Below are 20,348 nucleotides of genomic sequence, written 5' to 3'. Positions count from 1 at the left end.
CATGAGTATGCTTTAACGCTGGTTTGTTGGATTTTGCAGTGTTAAAATACTGTATATTAGAATGTCATAGCAGTGTGCTTATTAAAGGATAATCATTTGCAAATAGCCTCTTGATTGCTAACAGACTTCACCATAGTGTGATAGGGCCAAAGTCAACTTGTTTGCTTTGACATTATCCAGAAAACACCAAATTATCCACCATTGTCATGTGCCAGTAACTTTAGGATGTAGTATGTTATTCTTGATCTTGGGTAGGTGGGGTGTAGTATGTTATTCTTGATCTGAGTGTAGGACCCTTGTGATGGGATCGATTTTGATAACCATTAGTTACAGATGACACAGATTTTCATTTATGTATTGATACCTAGCAGCTAGTAGGTGAACAGGCCATTTGATAAAATAAAACTAGTGGATGAGGCTGTCTCAATAGGGGGAAAGCCCATGTGTCCCTTGCTAAACTGTTATTTTGGTCTTGGTTTTTGTTAAATCATTTTGGTGGTGTGGTGGCAGTTCAGTTTTCTCTGCTTTTCATCCTTAATCTTTAAATAGGGATCATGATGAATGTTTACACAGTAGTCTTCTTATAGCCAGTGTAAAAATGGTGATGCAACCGGTGGCCGGGTTGTTGGGATGCCCCTCTTGTTATTAATTGCTACTTAGCTGGTTTGAAGAAATGGCATGGAAATGTCAGTTTCTTTAAGAAGTTGACATGGAAATGAGTGAAACTTGAAATATACGTATATTGTACAGATTAAAGTTATTTCCATGTAAAATTAAGCTTCTTATGGTAAGGTTCCGGTAAAGAATTTTAGGTAGAACCCATTTTAAAGCTTATTTATGAACCAAAATTGTGCCACCGTGACAAACTTGTTCTTTTCCATGCAGGTTTTTTTTTTACTGAGTTTCCTACCTAATCTAAGTTTTACTTACTTTCCCTTCTGTTTAGGGGCAGCTACATTATATTATGGACATTCTTATATATCATTCATCACGCCAATCTGGGAAGAATCCATGTATTATAAACAACGGGGGCTGCTCTCACCTTTGTTTAGCAGTCCCATCATCTACTGGTTCACAAAACCACACTTGCTCTTGTCCTACACACTACAAACTTGAAAGTGATGGAAAGACTTGTACAGGTAATATCAAATATATTTTCCTACTCTTGCAATTTATTTTGTTTGATGAATGTTTATGATTGTAGTGATGATACATTACCAATAACAGTTACAGATTAAATGGATTATGTAAATAATTAGTCATAGTCCTCTTAATGATTTATAATCTTCATGGCCAGACTGTAATGATACTGTTACGAGCTATAAGGATAAAAATTTTAATTAATGACAGATTTCCCTTTTCATCCTCAGCACCAAGATCATTTCTGTTATTCAGTCAGAAGACAGTCGTTAGTAGACTGGTTGAAGATCTTACTGAGGCTCCAACTCTCATCCTTCCCATTCATAATATGCGTAATGTAAGGGCCATTGACTATGACCCAGTTGATGAATTTGTTTATTGGATTGATGGACGGGGAAATACTCTTCGTCGTGCTCACCACAACGGCAGTCATTTGCAAACTTTCGTCAATAACCCCATGGAAAAAATCTATCCATACAGCATAGCTGTTGAACCTTTCACTAGGGTTCTTATCTGGTCATGTGCTATTAATAATGTGATCAATATTACCAGACTCGACGGAACTCAGGTATGATTTTCACTTCGATGTTAAGTTTAACTAGTGAAATTAATGCTATATGTAGTCTAGAATTCATTCATCTATATTTAAAATATACAAGGTGCTGGTGACTGAGTTCACTGACAAAAATTTTTATTTGTATTAAAATAAGGTTGGTGGAATCATTGGGCATGAGGAAGAAAATCAGCCTCGCCATCTAGCCGTTCATCCAGTGAAGGGAATCTTGTTTTTTGTGAACATGGTATCCCCTCCAGTTATAGAACAAGCAGATTTAGATGGCCTGCACAGACGAAAGATCATTACTGAAGGTCTTCAGACGCCTTCTGCTCTTGCTCTTGATGTTAGTGAAGATTTGCTTTTTTGGGCAGACACAGGAACCAAGGTGATAGAAACCTCAACCATTGATGGCGAAGACAGGTATGGGCAAATTTTGTTAGATCAGAAGCACAGTAACGGTTTGATTTTCAGGACTGGTGTGATTTGTAAAGTTTATGATTTTGATGTGTATTGTTGTGTGCATGGATTCTAATATTTACTCAGGATGTAGCTATATTTTTCTGTTGTGCTGCACATCCAGAAAAGTTATTATTTGATTTGAAAATTGAAAGAGCATAACAAAAATCATACTCAGTAAATCTAATGTTTTTATGAACACATTCTTTTTGTAACAAGGAGTAAGTTTTTTGTTCTTGTTTTCAGTGACATTTTTGCATCAGAAAAATATTAAACAATTCTAGGTAGGATTATCATTTTGAGTGAATTCAGTTAAAAGAGATGTAAATTTATAGCTACTTTTTTCAAAATAATTATTGAGATTCATTAAAAGGGATGAAAACTTTATTAAGATATCACCAGAGAAGTTGGATAATCAGGTTTGACAAAATTAAAGGAAATGGATGAAAAGGAGAAAGTAACAAGTAGTACAGCTAGGAGTTGAAAAAATATAGCAAAGAACCAAGTACCATAATTTTGGGTTAGCTCTGTATTTGAGGATTGTAACTGGTTTATTTATGCTACTTATTGATAAGCGATTGTTTTGGAAAGGAGTAGGCACCTATGAAAAGGAGTCATTTTGGATCAAAGTAAAATTAGAGAACCATATACACATTGAGTCGTGTAGTAACACCTCAAGCAAAGGTTAAACAAGGAATTTCTGTGAAAGTAATAGAAACTCTATCTTTAGAAAGATGATTTCAGTTTGTGAAACTACTTTTAGAAAGAAAATTCAGGTTTTCGAGGCAATTTAATTGTATGTCATGCATTCAGTGTATACTGTATTATGTATTGACATCTTTGTTTGATTTGTTCTATGTAACCCATTAATCATAATCAGCTAAAAGAGGTAGACTGAAGAAAAGTCTTACTGCACATGTTCAGCTCACACTCCAATGCAATGATCCTCATTCCTCCATTCAACTCCAAATGTTTGTTGTGCTTCTTACGACTTGAGATAGTTTTAGTTTTCCCAGTAAATTTTTTGTTTCATATGTTTTGTTGTTTATATTCTTGCTCAGCCATATTCTGAATTAGTTTACATGTCAAGGTTTGTGTTTTAGTGGATATGCTACAAGTTTTTAAATATTTTTTGGCTTTTTGGGGGGGGGGCCATTTGCCTCATTCCATGATCCCTTGAGCAATGTACTCACTTTTTCACTTTTTTTTAAACTCATCTAGTTCATTTTTTCACTCAGTTTGTGCACTTTCTGGATGTGTCAGTCATTTGCAGTGAAACTTACCAACAATTAAGATAGCTATTAAAACCCACGCCCACGAGTTCAGCAAACTTGAAAAAATGAAGATAATTGGCTTATATTCCTTATAACAATTGCTGTCTGGCTCACCTCCCCCCCCTGTGAGGTCAGAATGTTCATCTTTATTTAGAAAAACTTTTGCCACCATTGTGAATGCAAGTGTAGTATTTCAGTTTGATTTTTGGTTGCTTTCATGGTAAAGTGGCTGCATTTCTTTTGTTTTTGCATTCACATAAGATGTCTGCCACCAGCAGTATTAGAGATAGGTCTGTAAGGTGATTCGTAACAGACAGTTGCCTTAACCCCTTCGCCACTGGCCTGTTGCACTGCCGATAATGCTTGCATACCGCATGAGACCGCGAGTATATCAGTCATCATTTGCTCCCACTAAACTTTCTGTTATTCATATTTTTCGTTTATATTCTTATGTGAAAACATTGTGTACATACCAATGAATATTTTTATACACATTGGCTATATATGAATATATATATATATATATATATATATATATATATATATATATATATATATATATATATATATATATATATATATATATATATATATTATATATATATATATATATATATATATATATATATATATATATATATATATATATATATATATATATATATATATATATATATATATATATATATATATATATATATATATATATATATATATATATATATATATATATATATATATATATATATATATATATATATATATATATATATATATATATATATATATATATATATATATATATATATATATATATATATATATATATATATATATATATATATATATATATATATATATATATATATATATATATATATATGTATAAAATATGTATATGTATATGTAATATTTAGTGGAAAAAGTAATATTTAGTGGAAAAAGTAAAAAAAAAAATAGAATTAGTAGTAGAGTAGTAGAAATAAAGTAGCAGAAAAAGTAGTAAAGTATTAGTAAAATGGTACTAGTAGTAATAGCAGTATACGAGTATACTAGTTTTCTTACGGAAACAGTTACTGTAGTATACATCAATGAATGTTTATGGCATTGGTAATAATAATAATAATAATAATAATAATAATAATAATCATAATCATAATAATAATAACAATAATAATAATAAAAAAATTCAACAGTAATACCACTACTACTACAACTTGTAGTAGAAAAAATAACGATAATAAAAATTACATGTTAGTGTAAAAAAAATGAAAGAAGTTTTCAAAAAACATAGTACACTTTCCTGTTGACCGAAAATACTCCTCTGCCCGAGCATTCATCCATTCACACAGTCTGTCAATATCATCATCACAAAAAAAGAAACAAAATGCATCTCGTGGGCAGGTGAAGTCAGGTGTGCAAACAGAGATCCCATTGTCACCCTCCGTGAAATCGGGGGGTGGGTCTGGGCGCTTGTCACAAAATGGATCTGTTATGAACTGCCAACCTTCATCGACAATGGGTTCAATGTCTTCTAAAATCTCGGTGTCGCTGTCATCCTCTAAGCAACTATCACTATAATCATCTGTCAGATCTGGCAGGTATTCCTACCCAGAATCTGAAATACTATCATCTGACATCATGATACTGAAAAATAAAAAAACCTGTAAAATAACTGCAATCAAAAGGAGAAAAAGTTTAGCCTTCGAATCCAAATGGTTTACTCACAAGATCGTGACAATGTTTCATGCATAACAGCTTGAGGCGCACTGGCATGTGCTGCTGGACGATACCCCTTATAATATCCCATATGAATATGACGTCACGACGACCATCGGACACTCATTGGCTAGAATGAGTAGTGGGTGGAGCTTCTGCACCTCTCTCATACACAATACTACGCCTGAAACCCATCCAAGCTGAAGAAAACAGCTCTGCTTTTCGAGGAGGGATGAAAGACGTATAGGCGTACGTCGCAGTCTTTTATTACTGTACCGTAAAAGACGTACATGTGTACGTCCCGGTGGCGAAGGGGTTAATAGGATGTATTTCTTGAGTCAAGAAAGGCATTCCATACAAAAAGTCTTTGTTTGATCCCTGAACTGGACAACTTGGAAAACTGGATGTGTTCAAACTTTAGATAGATTTTTCCTTCCAGGCCAGAGGCCTCACTATCATAAGATCACTTCTCATCCATCTGGCAAGTTCACCTTTTATCTCTCTGGAACTCCCAACCAACTCTGTCAAATTGGTCAAGAGTTCACCCTCTTGCATTGCTCCTGTTGGTGGTGGCTCCTTCTTATGTGATGTCTTTTAGGGCTCTGCTCCTGTGTTTTGACATTTGTTGCTTCTCGGCTCCCAGTTTTACGGCATCTTGAACCCAACAGTCCTTGATGGCTGTCCTGCTTCTGGACTCCTCTTGTGCACTTGTTCCTTTGTATACTTTGCTTGTCTGTGTCCAGTATACTGATCCTGTGTTCTTGACTGATCCCATGTGCTCATCTGCCCTAGTGTTCTGTGCCATTAGAGACCAATCTGCCCCCAGTTGGTGAGGTGCCATGGTATATTTGCTTTTTTTTTATGATGCTTTTGGTGTTAGCATCCTCCTCTGGTGCACTCTAATGTACCAGGTGTCCATACTGTTACCTATGGAGGTTCCCTCAGTCATCATTTCCCAGGCTTTTGCTATTTCATCCTAGTTCCTGGTTCCTCATTGGCTTGCAAGTCTGCTGCTAAATGGATTTGCCCTAACTTCTTGTGAAGAACCTCTGCATAGTGGAATGTTTCTTAGAAGGCCCTTGCACACTCAGAATCAGTACCCTTAAGGCTTCAAGCACCCTCCTATTCTTTTTTCTGTTATTTAGTTTTTGTCAGGGGCTCCCTGATATGCTTAGAAGAATCATTTAGCCTTGGCAAGTTTCTTTTGAATGCTTTTATCCAAATTTGTTATGTAGAATCTATGGATGTTTTTTGTAGTGTGATCATCAGTGAGGGTTATGCACTACATTTCAAAGGATTCCAGCAGTTCATTATCATCATCTTCATAATCTCCTTTTAGCACCATAGAGGTGTGTTTTTTGTGGTAGTATCCACTTTTACCCTTTAGGTGTTAATTATGTGTGGTATCCTGGGGGTTACGTCTGATGCATCAATTACTTTTTTAAGCTACCGAGAGATCTGAGGTTGTCCTAACCTCTGCCAGCAGAAATTGAACCTCTTATACCTGGGTCTTTTGTTCTTTTTGAAAGCTCATCTACTCTGTCCTTCATTTTAAAATTCAGTTCAGGCTGTGCATGATTATTAAGTTTCATGTTGCAACAAAACAAGTTTTTATGCGAACCTGTTAATTGTATTCTTGTATCCTCATCCTTTCCCTTCATGCTTCTCAATGGAGCTTGGCATAGAAGAATGAGAAGTATTAGTTAGCATACAGTGGATAGTGAACGGGGCATGCATGGTGGGACTTTCCTTCTTTTGGTATGGTTGGATTTGCTTCACATGGCTTGAGGCCAATTGTGATTAAGAGGTTTCACACAACATACATGTTTTATAGTAAAAACATTGATTTTTAAATAGAGTAACCATATGAATATTGTAGAATTTTTAGTAACCTTGCAATTTAATGAAACTTTACAGGAAGATATTCGTTGACCAGCACATTGGACAGCCAGTGGGATTAGCTGTCCACGGGAATTATCTGTACTGGGTGGATAAGGAATTATCTTCAGTAGAAAGAGTAAATAAATATTCTGGGCAGGAAAGAGAAAAGGTTCAAGGAAGAATCTCTCATCTCTCAGACATCATTGCTGTAACACCAAATTTATTACAGGTTTGTCACTATTGTGTTTTTACAGGAAATAGGAAAATTTACATACAGTTTCTTGAATTTCAACGTTAGTTTCAAGTTTCTGTACAAATCATTAGAATTGTTTAAAGCATGTATGTGTAGTACCATTATTCTTGCTTGAATTAACGGGCAGTCATGGTGTTATTTTGAATGTCTTATGCAAAGTATTGAAAAAGTACGTCAACTGTTAATTTTCCTAACACATAACTCTGCAAGTCATTCTTACTAAAACTAATACATTTGATGGGGAGGCAAATACTTCCCAAGTGCAGAATAATCAGTTGTGACTGTAGTAGGTTTCCTTTCATCTGTCCACCCTGGGTGAAGATGTGGCACATGTGCATGAGTGGCATGTGATTGGCTGACCATCAGCGCATCCATTAATGCCAGCTTATTGTCATAAATATTAAGCAGTGTTCAGTAACATTTGAATGGTTATACATACAAAGAACCTTTGCTCTTCTTGTATAAATCATAAACATGCCACTTTGTATCGATAATATACCAACACAAACAGATGAAAGATGATCTTGTGTCAAACATCCTACTCAAATCAAACAAACGAGTGATGAGCTTTCATACAAACGAACGATGAGCTTTCAGTGATTATGATTTATCTCATTATTATAGCCCAGACATATGCTCACAAACTTCAATTCACAATATCCGTATCATTCAGACTTTATGGTCAGTTTCATTGCATGCATGTGCATGCATATAAAAATAACTTTATTCTGATACCATATTATTATCTGTGTCTGTAAACTGAAAAATAACCTTCAATATTACTGCTAGAACATGAAGTATGAACCAATGAACTATTTTACTGATTCACCACATATTTTATTTTACCACCCCTCTTTTAAGCACACATTCATTCCATTTCAGTCTCAATTACTATTTTATTAAATTAACCTTTATTTATTCATTCTGTGTAAGTATTGTTCTAGTGCCCAACGGTGAAAAATTATATGGAAGTCTAGGCTGGCTTTTTATGCTGTATGTATGTCATCAACACTAGGGATGATGGGAACTCGGTGGAATTTCAGACTTTTCTGTGATAAGTTATTTGGCTAAATAGTCCCAACAGTACCCAGTCAATGAGCTATTGTAATGATTTGTATACAGAGGAAGAAAATTATATAAATATGCAAAGTATTCAGCAAAGAAAACCACAGTATCATTGCCATCATGCTTGTATTCCTGCTTTCCAAACAGTACTGAAGTGTCTGTTTTATTTACCTCTCTCAGGCCCGAGACTTCATGCTGTTTTGAATGTTAACCTATTCATGTAATTTACATGCAAGAAATTATTAAAATAACTTTTATTCACACTTGTTTAACTAGATATCTTTTTATTTACCTGCAGTAAGACAAAACAATAATTATTTAAAGCCTATTGTTTGTTTTCGTTTGACCTTAGTACAGTAAATTGTTTGTTACAAGTTCATCATTTGTGTGCTTGTATTATAATATTATTGACATAAATCGGTATATTTATAATCTAAATAAGAAGGTTGAGGGTTCTTGATATATGCAGTATAAGTATTCAGATGTAATACTGAAGAAATAGGTTGCATCTTTATCACAATAAGCCTACAATATCGGAAACATTTGCCACATCTACATAAAAGTTACATTGGTGAGTGGACAGATGGAATGAAATAGACTATAGGGTAGCTTAGGCTATGCTACCTCTAAGCTACCCAAAAATCCTACTGTAACCCTGGCTAGCTGATGAAATATTCACTGACTTAAAAATTGTCATAGAATATAAAGAAATAAGAATGATTTATGTTGATTGTTTGTTATAAATGTAGAATAAGAATTATCTGTTGTTTGCTTGTTGTAAATATATATTAAAAACAAAACAAAAAAAAACCAAAAACAAGACACTTAAGTAAGCTAAATGTGTCATTCAAGAACATCGTCACAATAGCCAAGCGAACCAAAACAATGTATTCGTAATTAAGAAACTAACGTCATCAAACACAAGACATCCAAAGGTATAATATTTTATGTAAAGTTTGTACTTGTGTAATGAATGCAGCACATGTACAGTCATGCTCAAATCTGAGGCGACATGAATCTCTTTGTATTGTCCAGTATCTCAGATATAACGGTTGCGAAGTAATGTTAAACTTTTTTTTCCAGTGCCATACATGTTGACAAGTTTGCAGTTTCACAGCTAACACTATTTTCCCTATTTATATAAATGTGATCGCTTTTATGCATTAGCTTAATTTGTAATCCATGTGATTTGAACTGTAATTTTTTTTTTTTTTTTTTTTTTTTTGCATCGCTTAGCTCAAAGCACGGTGTGATAAGGGTAGCGGTGCTGTCAATGACAGTGCGTTTAAAATGCTCCTTGGGCTGGTCAGTGTAACTACCTCTGCAGCATTATAACAGTAGTCCTAATAAGCTCAACAGTCATGTTGCAGTCAGTATGTCGCAAAATGATTTATAGGCTTAAAAAAAATCTAACCCTTTTAAGATGTAATCTTTGTCACTAAAGAATTTATTTGTAGAGATTACCTGCTCCTTGAAGAATGAAAGATGATGATGATTTAAATTATATGGAGAAGATGGCATATCTATTAGTATTAATATCAAGGCCTATGGAACACTTGTTTTTTAACTGGCTCAAAATATTATTTTTTTAAAATTCCTTTTGGTGTATAATATATTCATATGATAACGAAGTGCAAGAATGTGTAGATAATTTCATATGCTTTTTGGCTGAATTGTTAATATAGAGATGTGAATGCTAAATGTAAAGTAAAGAAATCTAACACACCTAGGGCTAGGAACAAAATCATGGCTTTAACAAAAGAAGAATTGCATAGGCAAACATTTGCTTGTAAACCATAATTTTTAAAGTGGTTAAGAAATGTAACTTAAATCATTTTATTTTTATGAAAATCCAAATATTCCTCTAACAAATGTAAAATAAATGTTTTCAAGATAATTTCACTGTCGCCACTCATTGTAGATCTATGTTCTACGTGTTTCATGTTGCTACGCCACTCTAATGGTTGCGTCACATGCTCTGCTCACCCGTTGATATTGGTGGGTGCATTCTAGCTATAGTAATACTTTCATATTTACTTATTTACATTTTTTCAGTGTTGAGGCATAAAACAATCAAACAGGACTACTGTGTTTCAAATTTTTTGGTTGCATTGGAAGCAATATTAATGTTATGACAGTTATTTTTTATTATTATTATTCTAACATTTGAGCTGAGGCTTGATGATGATTTTTTTTGTCAAACACATCAGCAATGAGTGAATGAAAGTTTTGAAAATGTTTTGTCACTGTTTTTCCCAAATTTGCCTATACATGATATTTTTGTACAGTTTTGAAGTATACAACAGATTTCACTCCTATGAAACATATTATGGCCTTATTGTATGAAATAATCGTGTTTTTGCATTGAAATAAGAGATAAATATGGAGCATGTTAGGTTGCCAGTTTGTGAATTTTGAACGAAATCCTATGCAATCATGTAGTATCACTTAAGAGTATAGCTGTAAAAGTGTAACAGGAAAGTAAAAATAACGACCAGATTATCAGTGATTTTGAACAGTAGTGCACTTTTAAGTGCAGTGTTAATGCACTTCATGTTCAGTGGATTCTCTTTTTATATATACTTTCAGTGAATTGCATATGTGATGCACAGTATAGTTCATACAGTATACAGTTTATCATTAGCCGGTCATGTGTACTGAACAGTACATATTGTTTAGTTTACCCTAAAATAATGATTGAAAAAACAATCATACAATAAGAGAGAGCAGGCTGTTTGACTGAGACAGATTCATTCTTCTTATTTTCCCTCTACACACAACTGTTGCACTTGATATCCCTTAGTTCCTGCTCTTCCTCCTCATCAGTAAGTCAGTTAACTTTTCTTCAAGCCAGTCAGCATAAGTATGATGCTCAGCTAGTTTGCCTGGTTGAGCTGAGGTAGTTTTTGTGATCCCACTCAAAGTTTGATATTAGCTCTGCACATTCATGTGCACATGTGGAAATTTATTTGCACTCATGCCATTTAATGTGATTTAATACATGTACATTGATGCATTGAGAAAGGTATAATAAAGGGGATTGTGTGAATGAAAAGGAGGGTTACTGTACATTATGAAAGAACGAACATACATTAGTTTCAACTTTAAGCTTTTTACTTATTGTTTTCAGAGAATGCGAGGACATCCTTGCCACAATGGGAGTGAATGTAGCCACTTGTGCCTTGAAAGGGACCAACATCAGCAGTGTGCATGCCCAGAAGGAAAGTCCTTGGCAGATGACCTAAAGACTTGTATCAACCCACCCAGTTGTCAGCCCAAGGAATTCAGATGTCACTCGGGTTCTGTTGATTGCATTCCACTGAAGTGGAGGTATGAATAGGTCTTCCATTTAGTCTTATGGAACAAAGTGAAAACTCTTGAATCTCAAGGAAAGTGGTACTTCATTTAAACTTTAGTCATTGACATTTTTTTATACTCGCTATTTACCATTCAGAGAAGTAGACATTTTTTTATACTCATTATTTACCATTCAGAGAAGTAGAGTTGGTGTTTGAGACTAGTTTTTTGTATACTTGGCTTTTATTGATAACTGCAACCACAGTTGGTAGAGATACTAGTCAACTATTGGATCAGTATCATTTACGGTTTTTGAACATGAAGAAGATTTTGTATTTTAAAGCTAATTGAATAAGATTCAAGGTTCAGAGCTGTAAAGTGGGATGTTAGCTTGAGATGCCTCACAAAAAATTATGAAGGGTTTCATTGGAAATAACATTCGCTTCTGAAGTTTTCTCCTCAGGCTGCTTGTGCTGCAGTATCTGTGGGTAGTAACACCTCCATTTTCATTTAGGCAGTATTTTGTGTGTCAGCATAAGAGATCCAAAGATGATCTTTTATGTTTTTAAGTTCATAGGTGTAGGATTCAGTGCTTTTGCTTTTAGATCCATAGCACAGAGTCATTTTATAGAATCACAGGGCTTGCCAGAAGAATTTGTTCTTAGATTCACCCTTATAGGGCGGTCTAAAATTTACATTAAGAACACCCCCAGACTGGGCAAACTTTAAGGTTGACCAAATTTAAAATAAAGATCAGTGGAAAGAGGAAGATATGCAAATGCATATGGTATAAGAGGAAAAATTCTAAAAAATATATCCTGTACATTCCTTGGGAAGTTGAAAGTGAATATTTCCAACCATGAGCTGGACCTCTCAGAGATGCTCGTAAAAATACGCTAATTTAGCAAGTCATACATGTTCTTTCTAATAATTTTTTAGATTTTATTTTGTAAAAATTGCAATTACAGCTCACATAATATCATAACATAATTAAAATCAGTATCAATTTCTGAGTATATTTATTGAAAAATATATATGAGATGACCTGGGATGGGGCGATGCAGTACCTTTCAGTGAGTTATGCAATACATGGTTTTTTTAATATTTCTTTGTACTTTAGTTTGCAAAATTACAGTTATAGCTGCCATACTGTTGTAAAAGATATGAACTAAAACCGACAGCAATCCTAGGGTTTATTTATTGGAAAATGTATACAAGATGTCCTGGGACAGGGAGATGTAGTACATGAAATCTCAAGTCACACTGATCTCCCCTGTGTCCTTGACCGAAGTGTTAGCGTTGCCATTTATGGCCAGTTCAAGTGATTTGAACATTTTTTCCCACAAAATTCGTTCAAACTGCCTGGTGCAAAATATAAATTCTCCCCTGAGCCGGGCCAGATCGAACATCTAGAGCTAGTATTGTGCCTCATATGATCATGCCTTGATGTAAGGGGTTAAGGGGAAAAATTTAATCAAGACAAAGTTAATGTTGGTTAGATCAGCTGGAAAATACCAAAGAAAATGGATCAGAAGTAAATAGTAATGAGCAGTGCATCTGGGCAGAAGGATTGCTCAAAGGGGGAAGGGTAAAAAAGAATTTAGCATTGTGTACAAAGCTTTGAACAAGGCACACTTTAGTAAGTTGTCTTGTGTGGGAAGAATTGGTTGAGATAAACAGTGGAATACAAGAGATAAAGAAACTAGTTGTGACAAATTGACTCGAGAACAACAGCCCTCAATGAGGGGATCTTGGCATACAATACTGAGGTATGGATTTTTTTATATCAGGGAAGTCCTTTGATTAATGGAATTGTTGACACAGTCAGTAATAAGCCACCTTCCAGAAAAGCAGGGAAAGACCCAGTTGTCAAATGGCTGACAACCATCAAATTAGTTTGAGGGATAAAACACCCTTTAGATGGAGGGAGGCTGATGGAAGAAACATCATGTTTCTGACTGGGCACGGGGTTGCCATGTAACAGACATTGGTGCCTTCAATCTGTTTTTAACTTGCCGACAAACATCAAAAGGACCATTTAGAGACCATCTGACTCAAAAGACATAACAGACAAGCTTTAATGTGAAGATGTTACCTGATGTGCTTAAGCATATGGTAAATACAGTTGATGGCTCCACATAGATATTTCTCTGTACACACTGCAGCCACATGTTTTGCGGGAAATGCCATATTGTTGAGAGAATTATAAGATGTTATTAAGACATACAGCCCCTCTTCTTTTAGTGTCCCTTCCTCCCAGCCAAACAAATTCAGCTGTAACCCTTTTATAGTAATGATTTGCTCCCATTGGAGCAGGTCATTCATGCTTCTTACAATGCTTCCATGTTGCAAATTCAGTAGTCAGTATCATTAAAGATGCTGAACTGTCTGTCAGTCTGACAAGTGAAGGGTATATGAATAGTTACAAAACCCTGATATCCTTTACAACTTCTTAGATATGCACTTGAATAAAGTTGTATGTTGTTGCAGGTGTGATGGCCAGTCAGAATGTGAAGATAAAAGTGATGAATGGAAATGTGGTCATGAAATGTGCCTCCCTTCACAATTCCGTTGTTCCAGTGGTCAGTGCATAGGTAAGGTTTGCTTATTTTATTTTAATAGTTGAAGATTGGTACAATTTCTTTTAGCTTTGAACCTGGCATTAAAAAGATATCACTCCTTCCTTGTAGAGTTTTGTCATTTTTCATATAAAAAAAGTTACTATAATTTTATGTTTAGGAGGTCTCCCACCTGTCAAGTTAGCAAAATGCTTTTATAGTAGGTATATGGCTGCTTGTACCAGAGTGTTCACCCATTCTTTTGTTTATATTAATGGAAGAATATTTCAACTATTTTCCAGATAAACCTATGATATGTGATGGTAAAAGACAGTGTGATGATGGGAGTGATGAAGTTGGCTGTTGTGAAAGAGGAGAGGTTTTGTGCATGTCGACTGGGCGTTGTGTTGAGACAGCTATCTACTGTGCCAGAGGTGGTTTATGCCCTGATCATCCCAGTGATGCAACTTGTTCTACACTTGTTACTCCAACACCAGATGATCCAGGTAGCAAGGCTCCATACATAGTGGGTGTGGTTGCCTCAGTTGTTGTTTTGATATGTGTAGCTGCATTAGTGGTGTATTATCGGCGTAGACCGTCACTCCTTGATGATCATGAGTTGGAGACTCAGCCAAAACCATCATCACAGCAGCCAAGGCAGTATCAGTTGGTGGTTACTCAGTGGGGAAAAGCATATTCACCTGTACAAGGAGAAGCTCCACATGGGGGAGAACCACCTCATTCATCTTCAATGGCTATAGTAGGTCAACCAGGTGCTCATCCTGGCATGTGTGTAGGAATAATTAACTCTGGTGCAGGGGGTCGCAGGATCTTTGATCCTACTCCTGTTACTGGGGCATCATCATCATCATCCTCAATGACACATTACCCAAGAGAAACTTTGAATCCCCCTCCTACTCCTGTTGCAGAAAACATTGGCTGGTGCCTGGAACCTCATTGCTGTTGTAATTCTCATCATGCAACCCCCTCCACCCTTCACTCCTATCGTCATTATAAAACACGAAATAGGCCACCTCCACCCACGCCATGTTCCACCGATGTGTGTGACTCGGATGTATATTCTTCAGCTGTTAGTCCCAGAGGAGCCCATTGTTATACTCCGGGTTCCACAACTTATTATTCCTCACCACCTATGACAGATTATGATTCCGATCCTCATCCCCCTCCACCCACACCCCAGATGCCGTACATGTGTGACCTGACATCATGCCCTCCATCCCCCTCCACTGAACGCTCTTATTGCACACGTGCACCGTGCCCTCCGCCCCCATCTCCCATAGCCTCTGACTAGTATTAGTCAATTCTTTATAGTATTTTTTATTGTAAATAAATATGTAGAAACTTGCTTTACAGTTTATATATTGTTATATCACATGTTGGATGTCCATTGATTTTTTGCAGTTGTTACCTTCATTCAGTGGGTGTTATTTGATTTCATAAAAAACCCTCTGTTTGATTGACTGAGTCAGGGAGCATAAACTGTCATTTTTTGTCATTAATTTGATAAGTACATAAGAGTACAAACACGTACAGTATATTTAGGTGATTACTGTTACTTGCCTTGAAAATGTGATACTCTGCAGGGCTAGTTTCATTTCAGGTGCAAGCTGTCAGATGACAAGCTCAGAAAAAAAATTTGAAGTTGTAGGGAATTTTTTTGAGGGATGGAATATTTAGTAATATAATTTTGGGAAATTAGCCTATACAGTTTACAGTTGGTCAGTAGAAAGAATTTTTAAGATGTAAATTTTACCTCCCCATAGAATTCCTTTCATCAGTCCCTATGGTCCTCTTGCTGAACTGTGGTCATTCTATGAAGTATTCTTTGGGCCTAAGCTCATGTTTCATTTGGCTTAATTGGACAGTCTTTGTCTATGAGACAAAAGAGAACTTGGTCTGTCTTAAGAGTGAGATGCCTTGACCAATAACAAAAGTAAATCAGGATGGGATGTCCATGGTCCAGTGACATTTTCTGTAAACCTTTTGCTCATGTTATGACTTATAAGAGCACCACAAGTGTCTTAAATTTTTTGTAAGAGGTGTAATGTATGTGAATGAATATGCATTTACGTATACCAGATGTGTCTGCTTTCATATGGTATAGATTATCAGGTGACAGTTTACATTGGTCATCATCAGTACACATTTACGCAGAAGCACACATTCACATAAATCATGTGCAATGAACTTTTTTTTTCTCTCCATTATACATTACCACCTGAATACAATCTCCTAGGATCTCATTAGTGTCTTTTGACATATGCACCATGTATTATTGGCATATCATATTAGTACTACGGTAATTTTCTTGAAATTGACATGTTTAGAACAGTTTCATTGCAATTGGATATTATCTTTAGGTATTCAAGCGTAAAAGGTAAGTTGAGTTATTTGAGACAAAATGTCACCCTAGGAAATTGTTTTACAAAGCCCATTAGAATGTAGTAGTATGTAAATATTACCTTTCCAATAGCTTTTAAAAGTTTTTATATATGTAAGAAATGGGCATTGTACCCTAGTCAAAAAGAATCAATTAAAAATTTTTAAAATGGCCTCAGTTGTAATTTAAGGCAGTTACAAATATTAATTTACCAGTCAGTAATGTTTTCTATAGTTCATAATGGTTTGTCTAATCCTATTTTTGTATAACTGTATGCTGTTAGTTATGTGTTTTATATATTTTGCAGGGTTTAGATGGCTTGTGCACAATGTTTATGTCTTGTCTGAATGAAGTATATTAATTGCAAGGTGACTGCTGAAAAATGGTCAATAAATGGATTTTCATTTATGAAGTAAATGGCCAATGTCTTAAATTTATATAGGACTGAATGTGTATTTTATGCCAGAAATATATCAAAAACTCATTTTTAATGATAGAGCAGCTTTCAAAGCATTCAGAATACGTTATAAATATTTGTTGTAGCCAGTCCTTTACATATCAGTACAGTATATGGAAATTATCTTTTTGAGCTAAATTGTTTATTGTTTTCATCTCCAAACTATGGGATGTCAGTATGAAGTTTTATTTCTGAAATTTCAAGGGTTTCACTCCTCCAACCTTTTTGTAATTCTATTTTTGGTATTCCTATGTTTGATGATTCTTGAAAATTTACCTCAAACTTGTTTACTGTACTTATTTTGCTGTTACATGAAGTTTTTCATGTAGGTATGGGTAACTTATTTTTTTGTATAGCAGTGCCTGTTCATGTGTGAAAACTGTGGGGGGAAAATTCTCTGTCTTGGGTTACTAGTATAGAGGAAATCACTAATGCTTAGAATCACATTTTGATACACAACTGTCAGTCTTGCTTCCATTAAATAAAATTTTGAATTTATTTTAACATTTAACGTCGTTACATTAAGGAACCAGTTCATGAAAAAGTTTAAGCAAGTTTTTCCCCTTCTTCAAATATTTGCTTGTGTGCACCTTCAAGGAACCACTTGGCCATCAGCCTTCAAGTAACAAAACTTACCCACAAAGAGTTTACTTGGGCCCCCATTATCTACCTCCATAAAGGTGTATTTCAGGTTTTCCATTTCTAATCTGTCACATTTAGCAGTTTATTGGAGTTCTTTAATCATTCATTATTCAAAATGCAATGGATAGTCCATTTTGTATTGCACGACACAGATTTAAAATGAGACTTACAAGAATTGACTTTAAAGCAGAGCGAAGGGGCAGAGATGACCTTACAGTGGATGTATAACAAAAGCAATTGTGATACTATCGAAAACCATTTTGTCTCTTGTAGACATTGGTCTTTTCTTAGTTTTAAACTGCTTTGTGTGAATATCAATTTGACTTTTTGTATCAGATATATATTTAAATGCCCATAATTGTATTGTATACATGGATAGGTGAGGTGTTGAGCATACACATTACAGCTAATTTTTTTCAGTTAGACAATTTTCATTCATGTTATTGTTGAAAATAATGATTTTGAATTATTATTTTAGGCGTACCTAATTGTACGAGTTAATTTGTTTTTAGATGGCTTAATTACTGTTATTTTTTAGTAGGGTTTGTCATTTAATTTGTAAGGGATACCATGTATGGCATGTGTCATTTCGAAAAAAGAACTTGGTCCTGTTTTAATTATGATATCCATGTTTATTTTTTTATAGATTTGAGGTAAATTTTCAGAACTGAAGGGGATTTAGCTCTTGGTCACAACACAGTGATATGTTTTAAGATGTTGATAAAATGCCTCTTCCCCAATTTAATTGAATCCCTCGGGTTTCTTAGTAAATGCTGCAAATGTTCCTTACATGATCACATATATTAGTTTTTATACCCACAGGATTTTCAATAGAAGTTCACCTAAACTTAGTCACTTTTTAGAGTATTAGCTTTTATATTGAAAATGTTGTGATCTTACCATACGTTTGAATTTGAAATATAAATTTTTCTTTTATACAGTACTACCATATTGCATGAGTGAGGCAAGAGATCCTAGGGACCTTTCCTATGTGTTGTCCTTTGTGAAGCTATAGAAAGTCTCACTTGTCCTTAGTATGTCTGTGTGTGTGAGTGTGTGCATGTCAACCATTTGGTACTTTAACGTATAACCGTGATGGTCAAACTCAACTTTATTGCCTTATTGCTCTTCTATGTATGTGCAGTTTTAATGTTTTTCTCTCTCTGTAGATGGCATTCTTAATGGATACATTTGCCAGTAGTTCAACTCTTCATACCTCTTACTTTCAACATCCATCATGTGTAATTAGGGCTGTTAAGAATATACTTTTCGTAGTCAACTTTGGATCTCATCAACATTCCTGATTGCAGTCCTCCTTTGGTTTCAAGTTCATTGCTTCCAAAGACAATTTCTGTTTTACTTCCTCTGTCGTTTTAGGCTTTTATGGTAATGAAATTAAACTTGCAAAAAATGGGATTTTCAAATCATGCCATTTATGCATTAGAGAAGCTCATTTATATTACTTTGTATTGAGTTTGCCTTGCTTTGTTTAAAGTAATATTCTCGGATGTGGGTTGCTTATGTTTTTCGTAATCATTGTATTGAGTGTGTTCTTTCATAGGCAGTGTTGTAAGTGAGTCAAAGAAATCGATGATTCAGACAACAGTAGTGGTTATTGGAAATACAGGTCAAAGTTTCATCTTAACTGTAAAATAAATATCAGAGTCCATGAAGCTGTCAAATTAATCAAAGTCCATGAAGTTGACAAATGCATATTTTTTTCACAAAATTAAAAGTGAAAAGGGAAAAAAATTATTCCTAACGAGCTTGGACTAAGTAGCAGATTAAAAGTTTATGCAGGTATGCTATCCCTTTTTCATCCTCCACTCCATTTTTTCTATAATCCTTCATGCCTTTGTGAATAAAAATGTGTTTGAGAGAAGTACTTTAAAATTATTTTCATGTGTTCCCTTTACTGTATTTGTACTGTATATGTATGTACAGTATATTGTTATATATTTGTAGTTTCTCTCTCTCTCTCTCTCTCTCTCTCTCTCTCTCTCTCTCTCTCTCTCTCTCTCTCTCTCTCTCTCTCTCGTCCTGTGTGCTGCACGGACTATTTTTGTTTCTTTTGCTGGATTGAAGGCTCCTTTTCCTAAAGGTTTTTTCTGCATGGTAAACAAACTAGATATCATGTGGTGATGCAATTACTCTCTAACTTTTAAAAAAATTTTATTGTGGCCCCTTTAATGACCAAATAATCTCTTAAGCATTTCACTTGTGTTGTGATTTTCTGAGTATTGTATAGATTTAGGTCAATATTTTTACCTTGCAGCTATCATACTCTAATGCCACTTAAATGAAGTTACTGGTATTTTATATATAAGGCAAGGTTGAGATGTGAGGATATATACGTTAATACTGTACTAAATTTGTCATCCATTTAGTTGGAATGATCTTTTCATAACTTTGGAAGATTGGTCATTTTAATGAACTGATAGGTTTTCCATGAGATACCATGATGGGAGATGCCTTATTTTGTAGTCATGCCTTATTTTATAGGGTCATGGAAAATTCTATGCATTTTTATACAGTTGTAATGTGCCATAATATTTAATTTATGTATGCTATTATTCTTTTGCATGTTGATTATAGAAATTTTATGCATTCACTATTGTTAAGAGGTCTTGGCTTAAAAGTGGCATGTGA

At 34.8% G+C, this 20,348-nt stretch overlaps 1 protein-coding gene across 1 annotated transcript in view; it reads left to right on the top strand.

Annotated features, from left to right (window-relative positions):
- arr (low-density lipoprotein receptor-related protein 6) overlaps nt 1-16,746 on the top strand; it is a 59,343-nt gene extending 42,597 nt beyond the window's left edge. Inside the window, exons 18-24 of the mRNA XM_067094855.1 lie at nt 947-1,139; nt 1,371-1,708; nt 1,851-2,116; nt 7,063-7,255; nt 11,475-11,674; nt 14,132-14,235; nt 14,502-16,746. Of these exons, the coding sequence (XP_066950956.1) occupies nt 947-1,139; nt 1,371-1,708; nt 1,851-2,116; nt 7,063-7,255; nt 11,475-11,674; nt 14,132-14,235; nt 14,502-15,511 (2,304 nt within the window). The 3' untranslated portion in view covers nt 15,512-16,746. The remainder of the gene's footprint in view (nt 1-946; nt 1,140-1,370; nt 1,709-1,850; nt 2,117-7,062; nt 7,256-11,474; nt 11,675-14,131; nt 14,236-14,501) is intronic.
- Nucleotides 16,747-20,348: the final 3,602 nt, after the last annotated feature.

Source organism: Macrobrachium rosenbergii, chromosome 51 (assembly GCF_040412425.1).
Source record: "Macrobrachium rosenbergii isolate ZJJX-2024 chromosome 51, ASM4041242v1, whole genome shotgun sequence".
Taxonomy (NCBI): Eukaryota; Metazoa; Arthropoda; class Malacostraca; order Decapoda; family Palaemonidae; genus Macrobrachium; species Macrobrachium rosenbergii.
Note: the sequence above shows the minus strand (reverse complement) of the source record. Positions and strands in the feature narration are given on the sequence as shown.